The sequence below is a fragment of the Pleurodeles waltl genome, chromosome 4_2 (genome assembly GCF_031143425.1).
Source record: "Pleurodeles waltl isolate 20211129_DDA chromosome 4_2, aPleWal1.hap1.20221129, whole genome shotgun sequence".
Classification (NCBI taxonomy): Eukaryota; Metazoa; Chordata; class Amphibia; order Caudata; family Salamandridae; genus Pleurodeles; species Pleurodeles waltl.
The window spans coordinates 981,331,589-981,358,807 of NC_090443.1; the positions used below are offsets into that span (position 1 = coordinate 981,331,589).

Genomic DNA, 27,219 nt, shown 5'->3' on the forward strand with positions numbered 1-27,219 from the left:
TGGTCATGAATCACCACACCAATGTAGTAAAGTTTAAACATGTATTATCCTTAAATTGACAATGCTAAGGCCACGTAAATGATGTGCAAAGCCAAATGAGAAAAGCACAGAAACAACACAGGTGGTCCAAAGCTCCCAATGCATTTACTATCAAACACTCCAAAATAACAATACAGAATAACAACAACATTAAGTGAATAATAGAAACAACATACATTTAGTTTGTGCAGTTGAATTAATCACAATCAATTAATAAACATTTTAAATCAAATATTAGGTCAGGTAGCCCTAGCAATCACTCTAATTTGAAAACCAAGTGTGGACTTCATGCAAAAATAAACAAGCATTTACAATGCAACGGGTCTCGCGTTTGCTCATGTTAGAGCTGATCGCGTTGTAAACTCCTAACCCGACTTTTCACCTATCGGGCAAAAGTGCCTTTATGTGCATAACCCGAAAAAGTTAAATCAACTATGTAAAGTGCTCGACTTCTGCCAAGCGAGATCGCGATCGTAAATTAGAGAAAAAGAAGTCCACGAGCCCGATGGAAAACAGCGAGCCTCGCATGTTTTCTGTACTTGGTCGCTGCGCTCGAGGAGGGCTAGCCACCGGAAAAGGCATGACGTATGCGTGCCTTCGACTAATGAAAGCAAGCAGATTTTATTAGGCAAGCCCACAAACCAATAAAAAACACTGACGTGAAGTTGATAGGGCTCCGAGCCCTTTTCTAAATACAAAAGAGTCTCGCTGCGATACGCATGCACGAGCGCATGCAACGCAGGCTCGACCCTAAAAATGAGTCAAAAATGTATTTGGAAAACATCTAAATATGGCACTAACCAAAAACATGTGGTTGGATTTTCTAAAGGGAAAACCTGCAAAGGAAAAAACAAATGCACATTGGTTTCACCTATCGTACATAAAACAGCAACTTGCAGACTTTTTTTCAGCAGAGCACTGGAACTGCAGGTCTTCAGAGATCAGGAACACCTACAACTTTGCTTTATTAAAGCCCTAAAAGTTACTAACTAAGCCTGTATTGGGCAAGACTATGAGGTGGGTTAGTGTGCAGCCAATAAAACATAATCTGTGCTTCAGCTGTATCTCTTTTCGTTCCTTCCAAGATAGTGTCACGTTCACGTTCCTCTCTGGTTTTCAGCTTCTGGGTAACAATTACAAATGTAAAAGACAGTAGCCAAACACAACATTTAGCTAATGTTGCTTCATTTAAAAAAATTAAGCTAATTGTTAAAAATTGCAATATTTATCTCAAGGAAGTACAGTATGAGCAGCAAGTGCAGGACAGAAATGTCCACTATGCAAGTCACACAGGATGTTTAATAAACTATGCTTGCGTAACATTTCAGTGAAATCAGCAACATTTAAACATCATGGGCCATATGTACGAACACTTTTTCCCATAGACACAGAATTGGTATAAACCTTTGCTACCTCTGGCCCCATGCTTCTAGAAAATACTAAAACGTGAGCCTTTTAACTAATGGTAATCATGAAGAATAAAGCATTTCTAGTAATTTCAAACTATTAGTTTCTAAGTGTGTAGTGCAATAACATTATTCATGTTTTGTCAATGCATATAGTAATCATCAATCAAAATACATTTTCATTAGACATCATTTCATATAAAATTTTGGTATGGTGGGCACCATGTCTGTCACTTTTAAAGCTGCACATTTATTTTTCTAACACACGTTTTCAGTTAGGCCTTTAAATACACGTTATTTCACATCACGTTTTAGTGACTTATTTTTACTAATAATGTTTGCTCTCTAACACATGTTGCACTTGTATATGTTCAGTTTTAGTATTAGGTCTCTTGTATAGTTTCAAGTAATCTTCAGTTTTAATCTCCCCTCATGTTCCTGCAGTTGCACAATACCGCAAAAAAGTGTAACGTGTGAACGTAATACACTATGGGCCATATTTATACTTTTTGACGCAAAACTGCGCTAACGCAGTTTTGCGTCAAAAAAATTAGCGCCGGCTAACACCATTCTGAAGCGCCATGCGGGCGCCGTATTTAATCAATGAAGTTAGCCGGCGTTAGCCGCTGGCGCTGCCTGGTGTGCGTGGAAAAAAACGACGTACACCAGGCAGCGCCGGCGTAGGGGGATATGGGGCTTGGGCGTCAAAAAATGGGGCAACTCAGGTTGAGGCAAATTTTTCGCCTCAACCCGATTTGCGCCATTTTTTTTCACTCCCAACCCCCATAGAAATGACTCCTGTCTTAGCAAAGACAGGAGTCATGCCCCCTTGCCCAATGGCCATGCCCAGGGGACCTCTGTCCCCTGGGCATGGTCATTGGGCATAGTGGCATGTAGGGGGGCACAAATCAGGCCCCCCTATGCCACAAAAAAAAAAAAAACACTTACCTGAACTTACCTTAATGTCCCTGGGATGGGTCCCTCCAGCCTTGGGTGTCCTCCTGGGGTGGGCAAGGGTGATAGGGGGTGTCCCTGGGGGCATGGGAGGGCACCTCTGGGCTCCTTCAGAGCCCACAGGTCCCTTAACGCCTGCCTTTTGCAGGCGCTAAAAAACGGTGCAAAAGCGGCCGTACGTCATTTTTTTTGACCCGCCCACTCCCGGGCGTGATTTTTGCCCGGGAGTGTAAATACGGCGCACATGCCTCGGAGTCAATTTTTTAGACGTGAACGCCTACCTTGCATCTCATTAACGCAAAGTAGGTGTCCACGCTAAAAAATGACGCAAACTCCATGGACTAACGCCAAAGTATAAATATGGAGTTAGTTTTGCGTCGGAATTGCGTCAAAAAAAACGACGCAATTCCGGCGCAAACGGAGTATAAATATGCCCCTATATTTGGCATAGAGGTAGATCTTGGTCCAGATAGTGTGCTCCTCGTGATGTGGTGTAAACCCGTTCCGTAGTTTTTGAGAAATTAAGGCTCAAAAACATTGTATATTTTACGCTGCAGAGGAAGATAAGATTTGATAGGTTGCCCCCACATCAACAAAGATGTGGTCGGCAACCATTTTAAAAATCAGGAGCTGAGGCTCGAGTAATAGAAATAAGTTTACAAAAAACATAATAGAGCAGGGTAGGGATACCATGCCCCCCTAGGCCTGGTGGGGTGGTGCCATAGGGACCCTCCCGGGGGCAAAACAGTAATTATTAAAAATAATTTTACCACAAATTTGCAGAGGATCCAGGTTTAAAATACAAGAAAGAGTCTGCACTTTAAAAGAAAAATCCAGGGTCGGGTGAAATTTACTTGATAGGGAAGGGGTGGCATGCGCCTCCCTCAGGGCCGATTTTAAAATTGACAAGGGGACACCTATTCTATGTCAGGACCGGAGGCGAGGATTATGCATATCTTTCCTCACTCTTTATTAAACAGCCAGTTCAAAGTTCAATATAAACTCAAACTACAACTCCCATGACGCCATCTCCATGGTAACCAACGTCCAATCATTCCTTCTCCAACAGTCCGTATATATATCCTGTGATAGCCCCGTCCTTCCTCTTTCTTCACTGCTCAACGTCAGTTAAGTCTTTTTTGCCCAACTGACTGCCTTTGCGCTGTTTATTGTACTGGTGAAACGCTTCTGTAGTGTAAGGAAATGCCTCCTTGGCATGGTTACCCCCTGACTTTTTGCCTTTGCTGATGCCAAGTTATGATTTTAAAGTGTGCTAAGGCCTGCTAACCAGGCCCCAGCACCAGTGTTCTTTCCCTAATCTGTACCTTGGTCTCCACAATTGGCACACCCTGGCATCCAGGTAAGTCCTTTGTAACTGGTACCCCTGGTACCAAGGGCCCTGATGCCAGGGAAGGTCTCTAAGGGCTGCAGCATGTCTTATGCCACCCTGGAGACCCCTCACTCAGCACAGACACACTGCTTGCCAGCTTGTGTGTGCTGGTGGGGAGAAAATGACTAAGTCGACATGGCACTCCCCTCAGGGTGCCATGCCAACCTCACACTGCCTATGGCATAGATAAGTCACCCCTCTAGCAGGCCTTACAGCCCTAAGGCAGGGTGCACTATACCATAGGTGAGGGCATAGGTGCATGAGCACTATGCCCCTACAGTGTCTAAGCAAAACCTTAGACATTGTAAGTGCAGGGTAGCCATAAGAGCATATGGTCTGGGGGTCTGTCATACACGAACTCCCCAGCACCATAATGGCTACACTGAAAACTGGGAAGTTTGGTATCAAACTTCTCAGCACAATAAATGCACACTGATGCCAGTGTACATTTTATTGTGAAATACACCCCAGAGGGCATCTTAGAGATGGCCCTGAAAACATACCCGACTTCCAGTGTGGGCTGACTAGTTTTACCAGCCTGCCACACACCAGACATGTTGTTGGCCACATGGGGAGAGTGCCTTTGTCACTCTGTGGCTAGTAACAAAGCCTGTACTTAGTGGAGGTGCTTCTCACCTCCCCCTGCAGGAACTGTAACACTTGGCGGTGAGCTTCAAATGCTCACCCCCTTTGTTACAGCACCCCAGGGCACTCCAGCTAGTGGAGATGCCCGCCCCCTCTGGCCACTGCCCCACTTTTGGCGGCAAGGCCGGAGGAGATAATGAGAAAAAAAAGGAGGAGTCACTGGCCAGTCAGGACAGCCCCTAAGGTGTCCTGAGCTGAGGTGACTCTGACTTTTAGAAATCCTCCATCTTGCAGATGGAGGATTCCCCCAATAGGATTAGGGATGTGCCCCCCTCCCCTCAGGGAGGAGGCACAAAGAGGGTGTAGCCACCCTCAGGGCTAGTAGCCATTGGATACTATTCCCCCAGACCTAAACACACCCCTAAATTGAGTATTTAGGGGCTCCCAGAACCTAGCAAGACAGATTCCTGCAACCTAAGATGAAGAAGGACTGCTGACCTGAAAGCCCTGCAGAGAAGACGGAGACACCAACTGCTTTGGCCCCAGCTCTACCGGCCTGTCTCCCCACTTCAAGAAAAACTGCAACAGCAACGCGTTCCACAGGGTCCAGCGACCTCTGAAGCCTCAGAGGACTACCCTGCATCTAAAAGGACCAAGAACTTCGAGGATAGCGGCTCTGCTCCAAAGAAGAAACATCTTTGCAACAAAGAAGCAACTTTTAAAGACCATACGTTTCCCGCCGGAAGCGTGAGACTTTGCACTCTGTACCCGACGCCCCTGGCTCGACCTGCGGAGAAACAACACTACAGGGAGGACTCCCCGGCGACTGCAACCATGTGAGTAGCCAGAGTTGACCCCCTGAGCCCCCCCAGCGAATCCAGAGGCTCCCCCTGACCACGACTGCCTGCTTCTAAGAACACGACGCCTGGTAAAGACACTGCACACGCAGCCCCCAGGACCTGAAGGATCCGACCTCCAGTGCAAAAGCGACCCCCAGGTGGCCCTCTCCCTTGCCCAGGTGGTGGCTACCCCGAGGAGCCCCCCCCCTTGCCTGCCTGCTTCGCTGAAGAGACCCCTGGGTCTCCCATTGAACTCCATTGCAAACCCGACGCCTGTTTGCACTCTGCACCCGGCCACCCCCGTGTCGCTGAGGGTGTACTTTTTGTGCTGACTTGTGTCCCCCCCGGTGCCCTACAAATCCCCCCTGGTCTGCCCTCCAAAGACGCGGGTACCTACCTGCTGCAGACTGGAACCTGGGGTACCCCCTTCTCCATTGAAGCCTATGCGTTTTGGGCACCACTTTGACCTCTGCACCTGACCGGCCCTGAGCTGCTGGTGTGATAACTTTGGGGTTGCCCTGAGCCCCCAACAGTGGGCTACCTTGGACCCAACTTTGAACCTTGTAGGTGGTTTACTTACCTGCAAAACTAACAAACACTTACCTCCCCCAGGAACTGTTGAAAATTGCACTGTCTAGTTTTAAAATAGCTTATTGCCATTTTTGTGAAAACTGTACATGCTATTTTGCTGATTTAAAGTTCCTAAGTTACCTAAGTGAAGTACCTTTCAATTGAAGTACTACTTGTAAATCTTGAACCTGTGGTTCTTAAAATAAACTAAGAAAATATATTTTTCTATACAAAAACCTATTGGCCTGGAATTGTCTTTGAGTGTGTGTTCCTCATTTATTGCCTGTGTGTGTACAACAAATGCGTAACACTACCCTCTGATAAGCCTACTGCTCAACCACACTACCACAAAATAGAGCATTAGAATTATCTCTTTTTGCCACTATCTTACCTCTAAGGGAAACCCTTGGACTCTGTGCATGCTATTTCTTACTTTGAAATAGTACATACAGAGCCAACTTCCTACATGTAGCCTTGTGCCGGCATAATTTGTTTGTATTTCTAGCCTTTCGGTAACCGCGCGGGGTAGGCTTTTTTAGCCCGAGCGAAGATTTGCATCACAGTGACGCGTCAGGTCCACCAGAGGGCGCTCTTCCGTGCTACTCTGGCGATCTGCAGCGCTTTTCCTCTGCGATTCGAGTTGCACTCTGCGCTCGATCGCTATCGGAATAGCGCAACAGGGGTTTTGAGCTTGAGGCTCATTTTTTAACCTCTCCAACCCCCGTGAGACACTGCGTTTGCGGTAAGGGAGGCTCCAGGCTAGGGAGCATAGCGCGAGGTGGGAAAGCGCGCGCTGAAGCCGCTGGGGTTCGTTTTTGACAGGAACGCAGGGGCTACCCATTATATTGTTACAGGGTGTTTTTTTCTGTCTATTGCCTGTCCGCCGTGTCCCCTCTATATGCAGTCCATGCAGGACCACGATTTCTTCCCCAAACTGCCCTGGGGGAGGGCCCTTCTCAATGCACTCTGCCTCCTGAGGGGGATGTTTTACTCTCAAAGGCCATAGCCAAGGCCCTGGCTCCCCTAAAGGAAAGTGTGGCAAAATTATCAGAACAAGTTTCTAAGGGGAAAGGAAGGCATGTTTGGGGGGATGAAAGCGGTCTCAAAAACATCAGCGAACGTCACGGCTTCCAAGAAATTGCGCAAACACGACATAGGGCACCTGGAGGGTTTTGAGCATCTTACCGAAGCCTTCCATAAGAGTGCGCGCGCGCTCACGCGACCACCCTTCTGGGAGGGACTTTAGTCCAGAGAGACTGGTGAAGAGGTTCACCACATATTGGGCCCGGATGTAGGCTCACTCAAGCGGGTTGAGGGGGACACAGACGGGGATTCCTCCTCCAGCGAGGAGCAGGAGTCCGATCGACCATGGCGTCCAGTTCCCACCACGCCAGACCCGCAGGAGCCGGAGGACTCAGTTCGGATATGTTTGATCCCGAGGGTATCTACCATCCAGGATCCTCAGGATGGCGACCGGAACAGAGGGTTGCTGAGTATGTTGCCAGCAAGATACGGCAACCTCTTGATAAGGAGGTTCAGGCCCGCCTGAAAGCCGAATGCCCTCGCCCTACACTACCAGGCAAAGTAGCGGAAACTCCGGAGTTAGATCCGAAGATGTGTATCTTCTTCGCGAAGTACACGAAAGATCTGAAAAAGGGCATCGACCGGTCCTGGAGGGCATGCCAGGACAAATTGTTAGATGTGTTAGGACCCCTAACTCAGATTATTCAATTGGCCGAGCATGAAAGGCATAGATACCCCCTTGCCGACAGACATCGTGGCGCGGTGGGCCCAGAGGGCGGTTTGCCTCCTGGGCAACGCCAAATGCGCTATCTTGGCAGAGAGGCGCCGTTCTCTTCTCATTAAGATAGATCCCAAACTGGGGGAACTCTCTGGTTCGGAAGCAGGGGCAGTCGCCCAGGGCAACCTGTTTGGCGACCCGTTCATTAAAGAGCTGGGCAAGTTTGTGGCCACTTTTTCGGCGCTTGATAAGGCACAGACCTCCATTAAAATAATTTTTCCAGGGAAGGTTTTTGGTGGGGCCGGAAGAGGCAGGGGTTGCTCCTCCGGCCGCCTCTATCAACAAGGCCCCAGTACCTACGCCAACAGGAACAATGGATGGCGAGACGGCCGCCAAGGTGCCTTCTTCCCCAACTGGGGTAGAGGGAAAAACAGAACAGGCAGAGGCGCCCGTGAGGGAGCGAATGCTCCAGGAGGCCCTAACAGTAAGAATTACCCTTTCTTCCCCTCAAATCCTAGGAGGGAGACTGCGTTTGTTCGCGCACGCGTGGGCACAGTTAACCTCAGGTGCCTGGGTTTTACAGACAGTAACAGGTTTTCACATAGAATTCTGGGGAACACCGATCCAAGACGGTCTTCCAAGACCTTTGGTATTTTTGGACGCGGATTCGGCACTGACAGATTTGGAGGTTCAGGATCTCCTGCGAAAGGACGCCTTCCGCAGGTCCATCCTCCATCCCAGGGGTTTTGTGAGCAATATCTTCCTGGTGGAGAAAAAGGACAAAGGCTTCCGCCTGGTGATCAACCTCAAGGCTTTCAACAAATGGGTGGTATACAGACACTTCAAAATGTCATCCACATGCTCAGAGACCTCCTCTTACAGGGGGATTGGATGATTCGTCTGGACCTCAAGGATGCTTACCTGACGGTCCCGATTTTCCCTCCGCATCGCAGGTTTCTGCAAATTCTTTGGAGGGAGGAGGTGTTCAAATTCACGTCCCTTCCCTTCGGCCTGTCTTCGGCACCGTGGTGCTTCACGAAACTACTCAAACCAGTGGTGGAGTACCTCTGGTCTCGGGGGATTTGTCTGATCATTTATCTCGACGATATCCTTCTGATGGATCAATCCCATGCACAGCTTCTGTCCAATGGGACCATGACTATTGTGCTCCTCCAGGGCTTGGGGTTCGTAATAAACCAACAAAAATCGGACTTCCATCCCTCGCAGTCTATGACCTTTCTGGCCATCCTCATAGACTCCACAAAAGCCCCTCTCAGACTTCCGATCTCTAAAATTTCCAAGATCCGGAAGGGATTGACGTAGGTCATATGGCGCGACAGAATCTCCCTCAGACAGTTGGCCAGAGTGGTGGGACTTCTCCCATCCTCAATTCAGGCTATTTCCCCAGGCCCTCTTCACTACAGGGCTCTTCAACGCCTGACGGCTCATCACCTCCAACATGGAGTGACTTACTCTGAGTTGATATCTCTTCCCCAGGAGGTGAGAACGGAGCTCCAATGGTGGACCACATGGAGGCTTGGAACGACAGGGCGATATTTGGCTCCTCGCCGGACCTGATAACAGAATTGGATGCAGCCATCAGGGATGGGGAGCCCGGTGTGGGGACGTCTCGTTCGGTGGACATTGAATTCCACAAGAACTCAATCTGCACATCAATTGTCTGGAGCTCTTGGCGGGATAGTTTGCGGTCCTGTCTCTGACACAAGACAAGGTCTCTTGCTGTGTCCTTCTGATGATGGACAACGTGTCCCCTGTACAATACATAAATCGCCTAGGGGGCACTCGTTCGAGAGCCCTAGCGGAATTGGCGAAGGACTTTTGGCATTTTTGCCTTCAGCTCCAGATATCTGTGACGGCGGAGTACCTCCCGGGCTCTCAGAATGCACTGGCGGATTGGAACTCCAGATTTCTGGAGGATACCAGGGATTGGCAGATGGACAAGGGTGTATTTTTGGCACTCATGGAACGCTGGGGTCCATGTTCAGTAGATCTCTTTGCGTCCAGGTGGAACGCCCACTTACTGAGGTACTTCAGCTGGCGCCCAGATCCGGGAGCGGCAGCAGTGGAGGCGTTTTTGCAAGTTTGGGGGAAAGAGCAGGGTTACGCTTTTCCCCCCCTTCTTGCTGATTCTGAGAGTGTCAGCCCAAGTGCGTCGCCAGGGGGCTACAGTGGTGTTGATAACCCCACTGTGGAGGTCATAGGTGTGATTCCCAACCCTGTTGGAGCTCTCTTACGACTTTCCAATACTCCTTCCAGACTTCCCGGAAATACTCTTGGACCTTACGGGGTATTACCGTTCCCTGGTCCTTCAAGGCTACCTCAAACTGATGGCTTGGAGGATTTCCGGAATCGCTGGGAAGACAGCAGACTTTCAAAGGAAGCTGAAAACTTCATCAGACAAGCCTGGACGCCGGGCACATGCAAGCGCTATAGGTCCGCCTGGAACCGCTGGGCGCGTTGGTGTGTGGAAAGGCACATCGATCCCATGGGGGCCCAGGTTACAGACATCATAAATATTTTGGCGGAGATAGCGGAGGCTGCCTTGTCTTATTGTTTGATCAACTCCTTTAGATCGGCAATGTCGGCAGGCCATCCTCTGTTGAACAACAATCCAGTGGGAGAACACCAATGGGTATGCAAATTGCTTAAAGGTATCAGGATATCCAAACCCCAGGAACCCAGGTATTCGGAATTGTGGGACGTCAATCAGGTTCTACATATTTTGTCCTCCTGGCAGGACAATCAGTACCTCTCCCGAAAAGAGTTGTCAGCAAAACTGGCCATGTTATGGTGCCCCATTTCGTGCAAGAGGGTTTCGGACGCGAGAGCCCTTGATGTTTCGGCACGGGTTTTCTCTCATGAGGGGGTAACCTTCACGGTTTCCAGACGAACTAAATGTAATACCAGGTCGGTAACCTATCCAGCTTTCCAACATGCGCCCAAGTTATGTGTGGTCAGATGTCTAAAGGCATACTAGGAAATGACGGCTGAACTCCGACCACCTGGGGAGAGGCAATTGTTGATCTGGTTAAAGAAACCCTTTGGAGCAGTTTAATTCCCTTCGATTGCTAGGTGGCTTCTGATGGAAGCGAGTATCAATATAAAGGTTTTTGGGGCACACTCCAGTCGGGGTGTCATGGCTTCCAAGGCCATCCAGGTAGGTGGTAGGTTGGAAGATATCATGAATGCCGCTGATTGGTCGTCAGAGTCTACCTTCAAAAAGTTTTACTTTAAACCTATTCACGAAGCGGCCTCTTTGGTGGTAAGTAAGCTTTAAACATGCATAATCCTTGCCTCCGGTCCTGACATAGAATGAGAAATTGCCTAGCTATTGAGAAGGAAATTTTCAATTCCATTAAGGACACAGAGGCGAGGATTATTCCACCCGACACAAGGGATGTGTCTCCCGCTCAAGAGGTGTTCCGACACAGCCTCATTTGGTGGTGGTATTTGCGTTTACAATGGTCATATGTTGAGCCTTTGGCTTGGATTGTCTAATGCTTGATGGGGGGCTTTATTTGTTTATTTATTCTTGTATGGGAATAGTGCAATACATTGTGTAGCTATGTAAACGGATCATGCCTTTTTAGGTGGACATGTCCAACTTTTTCGGATCATATTGCATTGTTTTCTTAGGAACGGGTGCAGTGACAACTTGAGGATGCCTTAACTTCCAGTCGCAGTGAAATGGAGGAAGGACGGTGCTATCACAGGATATATATGGACTGCTGGAGAAGGAATGATTGGACGTTGGTTACCATGGAGATGGCTTCATGGGAGTTGTAGTTTGAGTTTATGTTGAACTTTGAACTGGCTGTTTAATAAAGAGTGAGGAAAGATATGCATAATCCTCGCCTCCGTGTCCTTAATAGAATTGAAAATTTCCTTCTCGATAGCTAGGAAATTTCTCAGTCATCCTACATGTCAGTATTCCGACTTGTGACAAAGTCACAAAAGTTCAACTCACTGAGCTATTTCTCTCACATGATGAACATGGTCCCAGCCAGCCCTGAGGCTCTCAACAATTTTAAATAATGCCCCACTTTGGAACAAAAGTCAAGACGTCCCGCAAAGCAAAACTGAAATGTACACTCTCATTTTCACAAGCCCCTCTAAAATCAGAAGCAACTTAAGAATGTATCTTGTTCTTTCAAGTAGCCTAGACAGAGGTCAGCTACATTCTCCCAGCAGAGGGGAGACGGAGTTGGAAGGAGGAGGCAATGGTGAGTCAGGATAGTGGTCATGATATAGCTGATGAAACATAAATGTAGCCTTGTAAATTAAGAGTTCAAAAGAACAGTATTAAAACCGGTTTCAGATTTTCAGTGTTTGAAGTCTCTGTCACACAGTGTGTGTGATCGAGATATATTCTTAAAATCTAGTAACCTGAATCAATGTTTATCCTGTGTGTGTGAAAATACACAATTCAAATAAGTATGGAGAAAACACATTTTCGTTTGTGAAAATGTAAAACCCTAGCGCTCGGACGACTCTCGAAGATAGACAAAATGGGGAATGGGATACAAAACCAGGGTGGGGTACGGAATATTTAAACTTGTTAAGATAGGAGGGCATACACGTTCTCAAAAATGAAGTTGGGCAGATAAGGGGACGGCCGGACAGTAGGAAAAAGATGTAGATTTCCGCTAAAATTAAGAATTCTCAGAGTTGTGGTGGTCCGAAGCTGGGTTCTGTCTGGCGCCGGTGATCGTCGCTTACAGAGAATTTGCTTTACAAATAAACATAGAAAACTCATTCAAACATCGGTACCCCCGGGGCGTCGGAAGGTAACCCCCGAGGTTCTGTCTGCTCAGGTAAAGAGCTTCGAACTCGCTTTAGACATTAGGAAATGTTCACGACACAGAAGACGGACAGGAAAACACGCGACTTTGGAAACTGTACTCGCCAGTGTTAAAACTTGGCGGCCCTCTTAAACTGGTGAGGCGTCGTTTTCAAATAATGCACAATCGACGGCTGATTCAAAATATATAAAAGTTGGAGAAATATATCAGACAACTGACTAAAACATAAATAAATAAACGAATAGACTGAAATATGAAATGCAGTTTGTACCTTAAATGCAATTAGGAAATATTAGGGCAACTCTTAACCTTAATCTATCAAAACGTGTGAAATCGTTGTCAGGTAGCTCTCTAGTGTATATAATTTATATTTCCCACAGTGACAGTAAAGACTCCCGTATTCCAAACTGAAACAGTCGGTTTCATCATGGCCGCCGCTTTTGCACGCATGCGGAGCGCTGACCCGGCAGCAGCATCCTTTCCATGATGCTGGTGCTGCACAGCAACTGAGGCTGGGGCTGTGGTGCTGCTCGAGCTGTTTCTGATGGTCTGAGGACTCCTGACAGTGTGAGTGTCAGCACCGCCGCCACCACGGCACTCTATGCCTCTGGTAGTATCATAGTTTTCTTTTTCTCCTGCCTCCTTGCTATCTGTCACATGCCCTTATGATGCGGTCTGTGACACCTGCTCTCCTGCAATGCAGGTTTGCCACCGCTCTCGCCCCCCTTTGTATTTCGCCTTCAGTGTAATTTGACTTGCCCCTTTGCAGTATGGACTTGGATCTGTCCTGTAAATTTATTACTAAGGACTTCTCCCGCAGCGTAGTGACGGGCTCTTCTGTAGTCTGCTTGTCGAACCGTTCCCTTGCGGTGTAGTGTTGGAACAAGTTGTGCATTGTAGTCTATCAGAGCTTCTTTCACGCCCTACAGTGTGAGAACTATTGTAATGTCATATTCATTCATGTAGTGGTGATGGTGCTACTTCATCTTGGCATGTGTTGTGTACCCACGTGCTCCGTCACCAGAGGCGCATGTTCGGTGCTTGTGTTATCTGTAACAACCAGCAACATTCTGCTGCTAGCCGGGTGTCCTAAGGCTAGACCTGGGTAGAAAAAGGTAGTCTTGCACCAGCGAGGGATGGGAGCTACGAATTAGCCTTCTCTAAGAAGTAGGCTTTTGCCACCCTTGAGTTAGAGACAGTCTCTTTCCAACTGGAGATACAGTGGTAGATAGATTCAAGGACATAACCATCGCATATTTAAGAGACCCTTGTGCTGTCGTAACGTCATTCTTTTGACACTAAGTCGTTGCTAACGAGGGCCTTTTCCCTGCGCCATATTTACAAAGTGCCTGCTATGCATGCATTACACCACTTTGTAACCCCTTGTGCCACATTATGCCTGTGCCAGGCATAATGTATGGAAGGGGACATTCCGGTGCTAGGAGGCCCGCAAAAATGGCACAGTGAAATTTAACAGATTTCAATGTGCCATTTCTGGTGTTATTTGTAACGCCTGGTTGCCTCTTTTTCATAAATATGGGCCGAAGAGTATTTCTTCCAGTGTCATATCTACAAGTCATCCATATGGTAAGTAGATTTTGAATAGCACTGCAGACGTCGATCATCCGGTTGGAAGGTAAGGGACAAACCTCTTACAAGATTGCATGGTGATCTGCCTAACAGTACTTTGTGAATGATACTGAGTGATTTGAAGTTTGTTCTTTACTGGAACCCAATGGAGGCACTTCAGGGAAGGTGTGATGGGATTGTGACCTTTCAAACCAAACAAAACGAGCAGCATGGTTCTGCAGTCTGGCTTTAGAGGGTGATTTATTAATGAGGCAGCTGTAGAGGCCTGGAATAATTAAGGCTGGAGAGAACTACTGTGACAATCATGGCAATTTTATAAGAGAGCTGGTGAAGTGGATGGTAAAAAGATATTTAAATTTGTGCTGTGAATGAAAGTTCATTGTTGAACATCCCTCAAAGTTTGTAGCTTTTTCCACAGGGTGTATCAAGGGACCAAGTCCCTCAAGCCACGATTTAGGCAGGGAGACTGGGATGAAAGGCACCAGAAGCAGTTTTTCTGTTTTCTGACCAAGTGTAGGTAATATTTCTGCATTCAGTGGTAAACGTGTGATGGGCATTTTGATAGTTTGGAAGGTTACACAGGATATATTTTAGTTACGATGGGGCTTGGTTTCGTTCATGTACATATATAGCTGTTCTCATGGGCATGCAGGATGGTAGTTATTGAATCCTTGTAAAAATTTAATTTGCATTGACAACAGTAATTATAGTTATGTATTAAGGAGGTAAATAAATACATTTCTGTTCTGCTGATCCTGGCTCAGTGTGCCAGACTGTCTAGGAGCACCTGATAGTGTGAAAAGCAGCAGAGAGGTCTGAGGGCAATATGTGGTCCTAGGTGTTGAGCACCTCTTCCTTGACATTTATTAGTGTTGATTCTATACACAGGAGGAGTATAACATTCTCTAGCTATCGCATCAAGAATTTTCAATTCTATTAAGGACACGGAGGCAAGGATTATGCTTTCCTTTCTTTACTGTCTATGAAACAGCAGCCAATAAACTTATAGAAAAAACTACATTTCCAAAGAACACCAGTAGTCCAACCTGACCAATCCCAGGTTTGCTCCCCCTATAAGAGTCCCCATCACAAAAGTCCTTCCTCTTTCTTTGCACCAAATCGAAGTGTTCTCCTCAACATCCAGCAACGTGCAGCAAAATGAGCTGTCTATAGAATGCCAACAGCGGCGTGGTCCTGACTCATCATGAAACTGGTCTATCAGTCGCCTTTATTAGTAGAACCTATGGATAAAAGAAATGTACTAATAATATTGTCTTGAAATGAATAAACCATAAGGGGGTAAAACCTGAAAGTTACATACATATATTCATTATAAAATACAAGTTTTGCAACATTGATATACCATAAAAACCATCAATACCAACATAAAGGGTGGGATAATCCTCGCCTCCGTGTCCTTAATAGAATTGAAAATTCTTGACGCGATAGCTAGTAATGTTATATTCTATGTCAGGACCGGAGGCTTCGGATTATGATAGTTCAAAGCCCATCCACCACTGTCGATGCTATATCAACAATAGGTTTATGATAAAACACGTTAAACGTATTACCTAACTACCAATCTGCTGCTGCCATGATGTCCTCTAATCTAGACCCAGTACCAAAAGATTTAGATCCAAGCTCCACGAACTGAATGAGCACCAAACACAGAAATGTCTATACCAGCTTCCCCCAAAAGCCATTTAACCCATCTAGCTAAAGTAGCTGATGATACTGGAACATGAGGTTTTTGCAAAGCAATCAACAGTTGACCACCTACATCTCTACGAAACTCTCGCGTACAACTCTCATAAGCCTTCAAACATTGTACAACACACAATTTCTGGTTGTGGGGAAAAGCCAGATAAGAAATACATATAGATGTTGTCTTTGTACTTCTTTAAATCACGAAGGAAACCCCTGAAGGAGTAAATAATCTACCTGTCAGATCCAGAGCTTTCACGTCTGATACACGTCTACATGAAATAAGACATAGTAGGACTGTAAGCTTGGCAGACAATTGCTTACGCGACATATCTTCATTACACGGCCAGAATCTGATAAAACGCAGGACGACATCCACATCCCAAAGAACTGAATATCATGCTTGAGGAGGTTTAACTATCCGAATACCACGAAGAATTTTAGATATCAAAGGGTGTTCACAAACAGGTTTACCGTCTATGTGCGGATGACCTGCAGAAATTGCTGATCTGAAATTGTTAATGGTTATATAGGCAAGACCCTGAGTTGCCAATTCCAAAAGAAAATTGGCAATCATGGAAATTTGGGTCCCCAAGGGATCAATACTCCGTTCACTGCACCAACCCACCCATCTCCTCCAAGAGGCTTCATAACGTTTATGGGTGGAGGGAGCCCAGGATTTGGAAAGGAAGAACATAGCTTCTCCTGAAACTCCTGGCATTTTCCAACGTCTCCTGAAAGTCTCCATGCCATCAGATTTAACTGGCCCTGAATTATCAGGGGATGAGGAAGACTCAATGGGTCCAGGAGCGTCAACAGAAATAATGGAATTAGAACTGGAGGGGCACAGGATAGGGCCATCGCAGATGGAAACCAAGCCTGCGCCTTCAAGAGGGGTCACTAGAATGATCTCGACCAACTGTCGCTTGACTTGTGCGAGGGCCCTCTGAATCATTGAAAAAGGGGGAAAGGCATACAGAAGACCATGGGGCCAGTCCTGAAGGAAAGTATCTGATGCCATTGCTAAAGGATCCGGCCTTCAACTGAAAAACCAAGGAAGTTGGGAATTGAGCCAGGATCCAAACAGGTCTATCGAGCATGAACCCCATCGCTCCGTGAGTATTTAAAAAATCAATTGTTGGAGCTTCCAATCGCTGCTGTCTCTCAGAAAGCAAGAATTCCAATCTGCCACCACATTGGAGTGGCCCAGAATGAATTTTGCTATCCCATGAATTTGGTTCTGCAGACAATAATGCCACAGTTCTTTGGCAATCTCCGCCAGGATGTGAGATCTGGTTCCCCCCAGTCGGTTTATATATATATATCTCTCTGCCAAAATGTTTTCCATCCTTAACAGAATGCAACAACTGGCCTTGACTGGGGAAAGTGAGTGAATTGCAAAGGCTCCTGTTAGCAACTCCAAACAATTGATGTGAAGATTCAGTTCCTCCGGGGACCACCGTCCTCCCGTCTCCACAGAGCCACAACGATCTCCCCAACCCCACTGACTGGCATCTGATTCTATCACCACCTCCGGCGAGGATGCAAAAATGGCTCTGCCGTTCCATGCTTCCATGTGATCCAGCCACCATGCAATCTCCATCTTGGCCTCTTCCGATAACAGAATCTGCTCTGTATAAGCTAGGCCTTTGCAGAGATGCATGATCTTCAGGCATTAGAGGTCTCGATAATGTAACAGCCCCGGAAAGATCACCTGAATTGACGAAGCAAGGAGCCCCAACAGCCAGACTAAGATCCGTGATGATATAGTCGGAGAGGCAAGGGCTTTCCGTAACTCTTTCTTGATCGAGGACCGTTTTGACAGCGGTAACCTGAGTTGGGCCTGCACAGAATCCACTTGAAAGCCTAAGAATTCTGTACATTGTGAAGGGGATGTTACTGACTTTTAGCTGTTGATCAAGAAACCCAGATCTTGAAGGGTTTGAATCGCACGGGTCAGATGAGTGAAAGCTAAGCTCTTGGTCTGGGCTATGATTAACATGTCGTCGAGATAAATGATAAGGCGAATGCCTCTTTCTCGAAGGAACTGCGCTACAGGTTGTAACAGCTTGGTGAAACACCAAGGGGCTGAGGACAGGCCAAAGGGGAGAACTTTGAACTCGTACCATTGGTGTCTCCAGAGAAATTGAAGAAAACGGCAGTGTGGACAAAAAATTGGTACTGTTAGATATGCGCCTTTGAGTTCTAGACGCACTAACCAATCCCTTTCTTGCAGAAGATCTTGCAATAAATGGATACCCTCCATCTTGAAATGACAATAAACTATCCAAGAATTGAAATCTTTTACATTTAGTACCAGGCGAAAACCTCCTTCCTTTTGCACCAAGAAAACCGTGCTTGCAAAACCGTTTGGATGTGGAGTTGAGCGGACTATCGCTTGCTTGCGAAGAAGTTCTCTGACTTCCGTGTCTATGAAAATACTCTCTTGATGCGGAAAAAAGGAAAGGAAGAGGAGGATGATTCTGAAACGGGGTGGAGTAAAACTCTAGTCTGTAACCCCGCACTGTCTGTAGGACCCAAGGCTCTTGTGTGATGTGCTCCCAGTTTTGAACATGACTCTCCAACCTCCCGCCAAGGGTTACCTCTGTAAAAGGAATAATCCTCACCTGAACCGGAAGGGTCTGTACTGCGTTTGGTTCCTTTTCATCTATAACCGTGACCTCGGCCTCTTCTGGCCCCGGATGGGTAGAATCCTGAGGAGGCTTGGTAGTAGCCTCGACCACTCGGGGCGTAGTTGGGGTAGGTCTGGTGAAAACCTCGGCCTGACGCTCGACCCCGTTAGCGTCCGGCCCTGGTAAAAAGGCCCCCACTGAACATTTGTTTCATTGAGGTCTGGGCCTTGTCAAGAGCTGAAAAGGCAGAGACATACTTACCCAGGTCCTTCACGAACCTGTCTCCAAAGAGGAGCCATTAGCAAGAGACCCAGGTTCTGTAGGAGCAAGCTCTGCTAATTTGGGATCAATGCCCATCAGAAACCGCTTTCGTCGTTCTGTGGACATAGCACAATTGGCATTTCCTAGAAGACAGATGGCTCTTTGAGCCCATTCGAGAACAGCCTCCGGGTCTAAGGGCGTACCGGACTCTTTAGCTTTGACCGTTAATTCCAGAATCTTGGTTAGAGGGCCTGAAAGATCCAACATCTTGTCCTGACAACCTTTCCAGGCACGTTCCAGTCCCTTCTTGGGATCTTTTGTAAATTTCTTGAGGAATGTAGCCACACTGAGATTCAGTTCAGGAGTTTCTGCTACTTTCCCAAGTAACGAGGGCCGAGGACACTCCGAGCGCAATGTACTGTGAACGTCCTTGTCAAAACTCATGCGCAATCTGTCCTGCACATAGTGAGCCACTTCCACACACGGGACCCATTCCGTGGATCTAGGATGAATAAGGTTTTCAGGGTCAAAAAGTAAATTTCTCTGCGTCACTTCCTCTTCTGGGACATGACAAGATTTACACTTACGTTTACCCGTTTGCTTAGATTCAGAGAATTCAGAATCAGAATGAGAGCCAGAGGATTCAGACAGCTCCTTCCGAGAACCTGGTGGAGGTGGAAAACATCAGGAACATTCGTCAGACCAGGACCATATTCATGATCTTTAAGGACCGCAGTTGCCATTTGCGAAAGAATCTCTGATGAAGATAAAGAGCCCAAGGATGCTCTAGCATTCAAATTTCCCTCATCAACTTGAGGTTCTTTAACCCTTGACCCAGAGGGTGGGGGTCCCATCAATTCACTCTTAAAGGTTTTAAGGCTTTAATCAAAGCTTGCTTAATGGAGTCTTGCACATGGTGGCCCAAGGCTTGCACCAGTCTTTCCTCCATCTGATCTTGGAAGGGTCCTTCCACCTCTTCCTGATAATAGTCATCCTCTTCTGCAAAATAAGCCATAGTAGGAGGTCAGAAGGAGTTCAAGGGGGGGAAGAAAAAAAAAACAACAGGTCAAAAAATGGCAGGAATATGCCCCAAAACGAATAGAGACACTGTCTCACAAAATAGGCCCAATATAAATGTGGAGGGCGCACCTGTATAACCTCCTAAGGGAAACCTTTTAACATTTTTGCACCCCATTGGGCGTTCCAAGGGCTTAAATGATGTGTTTTCCATAGCGTAGGGCGCGCAACGAAATCCGATTCAAAGGATCGGAATTATCACCACGCGCGCATGCGTGAGGAAAAAAATCAGAAATAGAGAGCGGACTAGCTCTCTTAGCAGCACTCGGAGACCCGAAATGCAGAGTCACAAAAAACAGGTTCACCGCGCGCAACCTGAAAGGGAAAGCAAAAAAAACCCTGCTGCACTAGCTGGACTCTTCTGACTCGCCTCGCGTTATCAGGGAGAGAGTCACACCCTCCGATCGCGTGGGCGAAGAATCAGGGCAGGGAGCGCAAAGCATATACCAGGAATTTTACAGCACTCAACCAAGCGCCGCTCAGCCCCGCTCCTGCTCCAAAATAGCATAAACAACACGATTTATACAAATCCATATACAAGGTGAGAAAATTACTTATCTTCGGCTACCCAGCAGCAAAGAAAGAGGAAGGACTTTTGTTATGGTGACTCTTATAGGGGGAGCAAGCCTGGGATTGGTCAGGTTGGACTACTGATGTTCTTGGGAAATGTCGTTTTTTCTGTAAGTTTATTGGCTGCTGTTTCATAGACAGTAAAGAAAGGGAAGCATAATCCGAAGCTTCCGGTCCTGACATAGAATCTGACTCCTGACTGAAACACCATTTGATTCCAGGTGTGTTAAAAGTTGGCAGGTAACAATTGCTTTAAGTGTCTTTGCAACACATGCTTGGCCAGATTTCTTTTTTTTTATAAAACAGCTTTATTGATTTTATTGCTGAACAAAAAGTCAACACATCATAACACCACTGTCCGCAATTTACCTCCTCAGATTGAACACTACACAGATAAGTCGTTTTCACTGGACTAATAATCCCCATAGAGTCTCCATAAAGTCTTAGGTCTGCCAGGTTTCTTAACTGAGTAGCTCTTGAGCTACTGGTAGCAGTTCTAGTACTTTAAATTTTTGGAATACGTTTCTACTTGGCACCAACAGCAGTGTTTGAGAAATCCGTTTAAGCTTTCCAAACACTGGTCCAAAGGAAACCTCCTATCCCACACCTTTAACTACCGCCATACTAGCCACCTACTATGTCAGTACTACCACTTCTCAACATTTTGCACTAGGCCCATTGTCTAAAGTAGAGACCATCAGAAGGTGCAAAGAGTCATACTTCAAAGATACCCAGGGCATGCATTTTCAGCTGAGTCTCACAACAGAGGTAGCAACGTAACGTATTGAAGAATCCGAGATTGCTGCACATCATGCGTTAATTTTTCCAGGATCTTTGTTTGCCACATCTCAACCATCCACAAGGAGCCTGGCGCGGCTCCCTCTGTTTCCATCTCATGCGAACCTTATATTCTGTTTCTCTATGAGGCAGGTAAAACACATTCCCCATGTTAGAGGCCGATGCTTCCATCCCACTCCTTCTGTTCATATTCTGTGTCAAGTTCTTGTTCCCGTAGTGTTTGGTGTCACCTTTTCTCAAGCCTGGGCATACCATTATTCCCTGATTTATGCAGGGTCGAAGCCAGCCTCTGGTGGTATCGAAAGAGAACAAATACTTCTCAAGTGCTCTAAGTTGCCTTGTCGCTGCCGCCACTTTGTAAAGGTGCAATACCAAATGTCGAACCTGTGCATAGGTGAGGCGGCCCTTCTCAGTTATCCCAAAATCTTTCTTTCAGTTTGAAAAAGATTTTATTATCTCTCCCTTAAAAATGTCTTTCAAAAGTAAGCGTTCTTTGTCACTCCATCTGATGTACTGCATGGGCATGGTGCTGAATTGCGGGTTATGGTGCATGGAGCCTGGGGGGATATCGAGAAGGGAGCATGGTTAGATACGTGGACACCACTATCTTGTCCGAATTCTGAGTGCTGTTTTCGTAATGTGCGAAAAATACATGTTGTGCGACTCGTGTTCTCTGAGCAGCCATGGTGCTTGCCCGCAAGGAGTCTGCGGTCGGGGACCATTCTACTGGGATCCAGTGCTTTTCGGAGAACAGCCCACTCAACAATAACACACAAGTGCGCTGCCCATTAGTAGTGTAGAATGTTAGGGCAAGCAAACCCACCCTTATCCTTTAGGGATATAAGTAGCTTCTCACTTACTCTGAGATATGACTCATTTGAACTTTCCTTGATGCTTTTCCCACATTCATGGAATTCCCATAGATTATTACGTTTCCTTTTTGTCCCCTTTACCTCTGTTCTCAGATTAGTCCTAGCAGAACATCGTAACCCCGTCTGAATTGCCAACTTCCACTCTCTGGTGTGTCCTCATCTTAAACCTCAGTACTCCTGAAGGATTCCATTGCCTTCATCGTCTGTCTTTCTTTGTTGCACATTTTTTTTATATGATCTATTTTTTAAACCTATTTACTGTTCTTGAAGCCTAGCATAGACATTATTCTTCTGCACTTTTCATTCTGGTTGCACTATTATTGATTGTTATTTGCATGCCTCTCAGCTCTGTCAAGTTCATTGTTGTGCAATGAAACAAAGTAAATGGCAAAGACGTCAGAGGTCTGGTAAAGAAAAGACGGTCACTTGAACTATTCTTGTAGTTAAACCGTATGCTCAATATCTGGGCTGCCACTCTGTACACTTTCCTCACTAGCACTGAAGTGCCCACGCTGATCTTTTCTCCTACCCAAACCTGCCAATTCCATATTGGAAAAGTGAGTATAAGAGAAAAATTGAGCTTGCCAAGCTTTAACTTGTATTATTGTGTTCACTTTGTGTTGCACTCTCCTGAAATGTGTCTCCTTATGGTTCCAATTGTATTCCCCATTTCATATTGATGCAGATGTTCATTTTCTGTCCTTACACAAAGTAAGTGATTCTCATCTGTTTCGGGGGCCCATTTGCTTAATTTTGCAGGCTTGAATAATGGAACTGCAGGCAGTGATCATGGCCGTGGGAGGGGGCTCTCGAATGATGGACCTCACCTCCAGCATCCCAAAAGCACTTCTTCTGGTGGGCAGCAAACCGCTAATCTGGTACCCCATCAACATGCTGGAGAGAGTCGGGTTTGAAGGTGAGACATTTACTGATGTGGTGGCCAGATGTATATGATCTGTGGTATTCTCGAAGCACTGAAAGTTAGACAAGTAATAATGAGTGCACTTTGCTGGCTGAGTAGTGAATGAGCTGCGGTGGGCGAGTGAGTGAAGGAAGCAGAGTATTCTGGTCTGTTCACACAGAGACTGGTGGTACACCTCAAAAGTTTGACCTGGTACGACAGTGGAAATCTGGGAGACAGACATGAGCTGGTGAAGTTCAGAGCCTGTCAAAATCACTGTCTGCAAAATACGGAATTTACAGGCACTGAATTGATTGTGTAATCAACTACATGCTACAGAATAAATTGTATGGTATGACCACGAAAAAATGACCATCTACAATGAATGAGTTAGCAACTATAAACTAAATATGTCTTAACTGAAGGATCTAGTGGGCTGGCAACCACAAGTCAATTAAATACTCGTGTTGGTACTACCCTGAAACTATGCCTGTAATCAACCTTTACAGCACTCCAGCCTTTAAATCAGTCTTCATGGGGCAGTGGAAAAGCAGCAATATTAAGTCATGCTGGGCTCCATCATTGTGAACATTTGGAATGACCTTGTCAAATACATCCTAGAAGACTTCAGTTTTCTCTCCACAAATCAGGCAATCACCCTCTGCCATGGAAAAATGAGCTCTTCCAACCCCTGCTTATTTCCACAGGAAAGCTTTATAAATCATTGCCTGTGGTGAGACTAGGCTCTTTTGAAGCCCCACCTAGGTTAGAGAAGGTCACACATGTGTCATCACAGGTGCCATGTTTGTCCTCTGATTTCTACCATGCAAATAAAGAGCATTAAGACTTCTCCTCATGAATCTGGACATAAAGTGACTACAAACTGACAATATAATTGGTGGGATGTCAAAATCTGATTAAAGGAAATAAATCATTATTCAAATTGGGCAAGCACCCACAAAGATGAACGTATATATATGGGCTTTCTTGTGTATGACAAATTTGCAATACATTTTATCAAGGCATACAGCATTATCAGATCACTGCCCTGGTTTAAGAAACTAGGATGATCACTTGACAGGGTACCTCTCAACTACTCCGTGATCCAGGTTTGGTTTGTGCCACAAGAGACAATGACCAACCCAAATTGTAGCGGTTAGTCCAAGCCTTTCTCAACCACCACTTCCAGATTGATGAGAATTAAAAGCAAAATGCTTTAATAAAGGCAAAAAACAACTGTCTATATTACAGGACAACAAAACAAGTAGTACTCACCTATGTTGCATTAATTTGCAGTTGGTCCAACTGTATATTACAGACTAAGGGCATTTATTTAATCGTTGGCAGTAAGAGTGCTTCGACGCAAGGGTGACAGCGTATCCTTGCCCCCAAGAGTGTGGTTTGCCTGCCCAATTTAGATGGAGGCGGACCTTGGTTTCGTGATTAAACCCCTTCAACAGCACTTTGGAGTGAGGGCCGTTGGAGGCAGGCCTGTAATTCCGCCCACCTAATTTAGATGGGCGGCATTAGAGGTCAGTTTTCAACTGCCTGTCACCACCAAGAAAACCCAGGTGGTAATGGGCAATGAAAACTGCTAAATGCTTGCCATGGGAGAGAACTCTGTTGTGCCCAGGTTCGGCGCGCGCTGCTGCGTGCCGAACCCGAGCTGCCTCGGTCGCGTCTGCGGGGGGCTCGCGATGCACACACGACGGTTGCAGTAAGACGGAGGCGAAGCTGCCGGGCAGACGCGACTGCGGCGCTCGTAATACGTTTTGGATACTGAAATAAAAGAAACAGAAAACTCTCACCTTGGTGTCTCCTGAGTTAAATAGAACATTAATTTTGTGGCGACGAGCTGGTTTCGGACCACGAGGTTAATGTGAGGAGATTCACACCATATACCTGTTCACTGTCTTCGGGGGGAGCGTCCTCCACAGCTATTTTCAGAAGAAAACAGGCGTGTACTGGGCATGTTCTTCAGGAGGTTGGTGATTCTGCAAGTTATGTTGGGGATATAGAACGCATACTTACTTGAGCTTGAAATGGCCTTTTCAGACGCCATCTTGGAAGTACTTCTTGCATGAATATTTACTAAAATACATCACCAGTTGTATTTTGTTGCTACGTTGTGTACAGCACATTGACTTTGTACGTCACGTCTGGTCTTAAGTGATGCAGTCAGTCAATCCCCCACCACCGTTCTTGGAAACTCCTGGTGCTCCTCCTATTCCATGGAGACAGTGGTTTGATGGCTTTGAAACCTATCTGGGTGCCATAGGAGAGACTCGTTTTCGCCCAGAAAGAAAGAAATGTTTGCTTTTACATTCATTGGGATATGAAGGGAGAGAGATTTTCAAACACTTACCTGAGCTACCGCAATTGGATGAAGAAGAACTGGATGAATATTTGATGACTACCAAAAAGTTGTCCACAAGATTTGATGTTTTAGTAGTCTTGCGGCACAAATTCTTCAAGCGTCAGCAATGTCAAAGCGAGGATGTTGATTCATATGTCAGTGCTCTAAGACAACTGGCTTCCAAGTGTGAATTTCGGGATTTTCTAAATCAACTTATAAGGGACCAGTTCATTGGTCATTGTTCAAATAAACATATTCAGCAGAAATTACTCACCATGGGAAATCCAACGTTGGATGAAGCTATCAGAGTAGCCAAAAGCGTAGAGCTTGCCCAGATCTCGTTGATGGAACTTTCTTCCAGCTCTACTGTGAAGGACTCGGATCCTCTTCATGTCAGTGTTGTTGCAAAAAGGGGTGCAGCAAAGAATGCTGATATGAAGAAAAGTGACAATCCTTTTTTTAGATCTTCGAATATCTGTTTTAGATGTGGAAACATGCCTCATTTTAAAGATGGCAAGCCTTGTCCTGCAAAGAATCTTACGTGTAGAAAATGTGGTAAAACTGGTCACTTTGCTAGAGTCTGTCAATCCTCTAGTAATAAGCAAGCTAATGTCACGTGCATAGTGGAGGACGGGGAAGAAAATAGAGAAGAAAATAGAGAAGAATCTTTTGTAAAAGCCTTCCAGGACATGATTGTTGTGGTCACAGATAAAGTATTAGGGGTCAAGGAACATAACCAATGCATAGATCCCATGGTGGATATTTGGGTTGGGGATAAAATGCTTTGGTTATTGGTCGATTCTGGTGCTCGCATTACAATGATTTCATCAGAACTGTTCCATAATACTTGGGGTGACAGAAAGTTATTCCCTCCCGATAGGTCTCCGGTCTCGTATGAAGGCAGGAAAATTGAGTTAGAAGGGTACATAGAAGACAGTTTGGAGTTCAAGGGTCGGAAGATTTTTGGTAAAATCTATGTGGCATATAAGGGTTTGAATATTTTGGGGTGGTATCATCAGGGTCTATTTGGCATGGTGCTGAAACCTGGAACTAAAGAGCAAGTTTTGGTGGTGGAGAGTGCAGATTCCAAGACACCGTTTGAGGATGAGTTTCCTGGTATTTTTGCCCAGGGCTTGGGGAAGATTACAGGATTCAAACATAGAATAAAGGTTAAGGATAGGGCCATTCCTGTAAGACATAAAGTCAGGTCAGTACCGTTTAGTTTGAGAGAAGATCTTAAATCTGAATTGAACAAGCTTCAACAGAATGGTGTAATTGAGCCAATTGAGTCCAGTTTGTGTCTTTCTCCTTTGGTTGTTGCCCGTAAACGCAATGGAGACCTGGGTTTATGTGTTGATCTCAGGAGTCTAAATAAGGAAATATTGGTAGACTCGTATCCTTTACCCAAGATCAGTGATCTACTTGATGGGCTCAGGGGTTCAGTATGGTTTTCAAAGATTGATCTGGCGTCTGCATATCACCAGGTTGAACTGGAAGAGGATTTGCGCCATTACACTGCTTTCAATTCACCCTTTGGCACTTTCCAGTTTTGCAGGATGCCTTTTGGGTTGGCTTCTGCTGCATCAGCTTTCCAACGTATCATGCACAAAATTTTGGGGGAAATCCGAGGTATTTTAATCTTTCAGGATGATGTGTTGATTCACACAAGGGGTTTAGGAGATCACAATGAAAAAATTAGATCAGTATTTAAACATTTTCAGTCCTTTGGTGTCTGTGTAAAGAAGGAAAAATGTGAATTTTATTTTTTTTTAAATAGAATTTTTGGGCCATTGTGTGTCTGGGGAAGGTATTACACCTCGTCCGGGGTTAGTAAAGGCGATTGTAGATTCCCCTAATCCTAAAGATAAAGATGAGTTACGATCTTTTGTTGGTATGTGTGAATACTACTCAAAGTTAATTTCCAACTATGCTAGCAAAATGAAAGTTTTGTCCAATATGCTCAAAAGCAAAGTTCTGTTTAAATGGGACAGTGAATGTCAAACCATTTTCGAAAGAATGAAGCGAGAGTTGGTGGATGCCAGACCACTGTGTCCTTACGACCCTAGCCAACTGTGTACCATTACGGTGGATGCTAGTAGGTATGGGTTGG

The 27,219-nt window shown here is 45.9% G+C and overlaps 1 protein-coding gene across 2 annotated transcripts in view; it reads left to right on the forward strand.

Moving 5' to 3' along the window:
* Positions 1-12,792: 12,792 nt before the first annotated feature.
* EIF2B3 (eukaryotic translation initiation factor 2B subunit gamma) overlaps positions 12,793-27,219 on the forward strand; it is a 295,364-nt gene continuing 280,937 nt past the window's right edge. Inside the window, exons 1-2 of one of the 2 annotated variants that reach the window (XM_069232821.1) lie at positions 12,793-12,914; positions 22,612-22,768. In XM_069232821.1, coding sequence (XP_069088922.1) covers positions 22,621-22,768 — 148 coding nt within the window. In that variant the 5' untranslated portion in view covers positions 12,793-12,914; positions 22,612-22,620. Of the gene's footprint in view, positions 12,958-22,611; positions 22,769-27,219 lie in introns of both variants that reach the window. The other variant, XM_069232822.1, reaches the window with a different exon arrangement.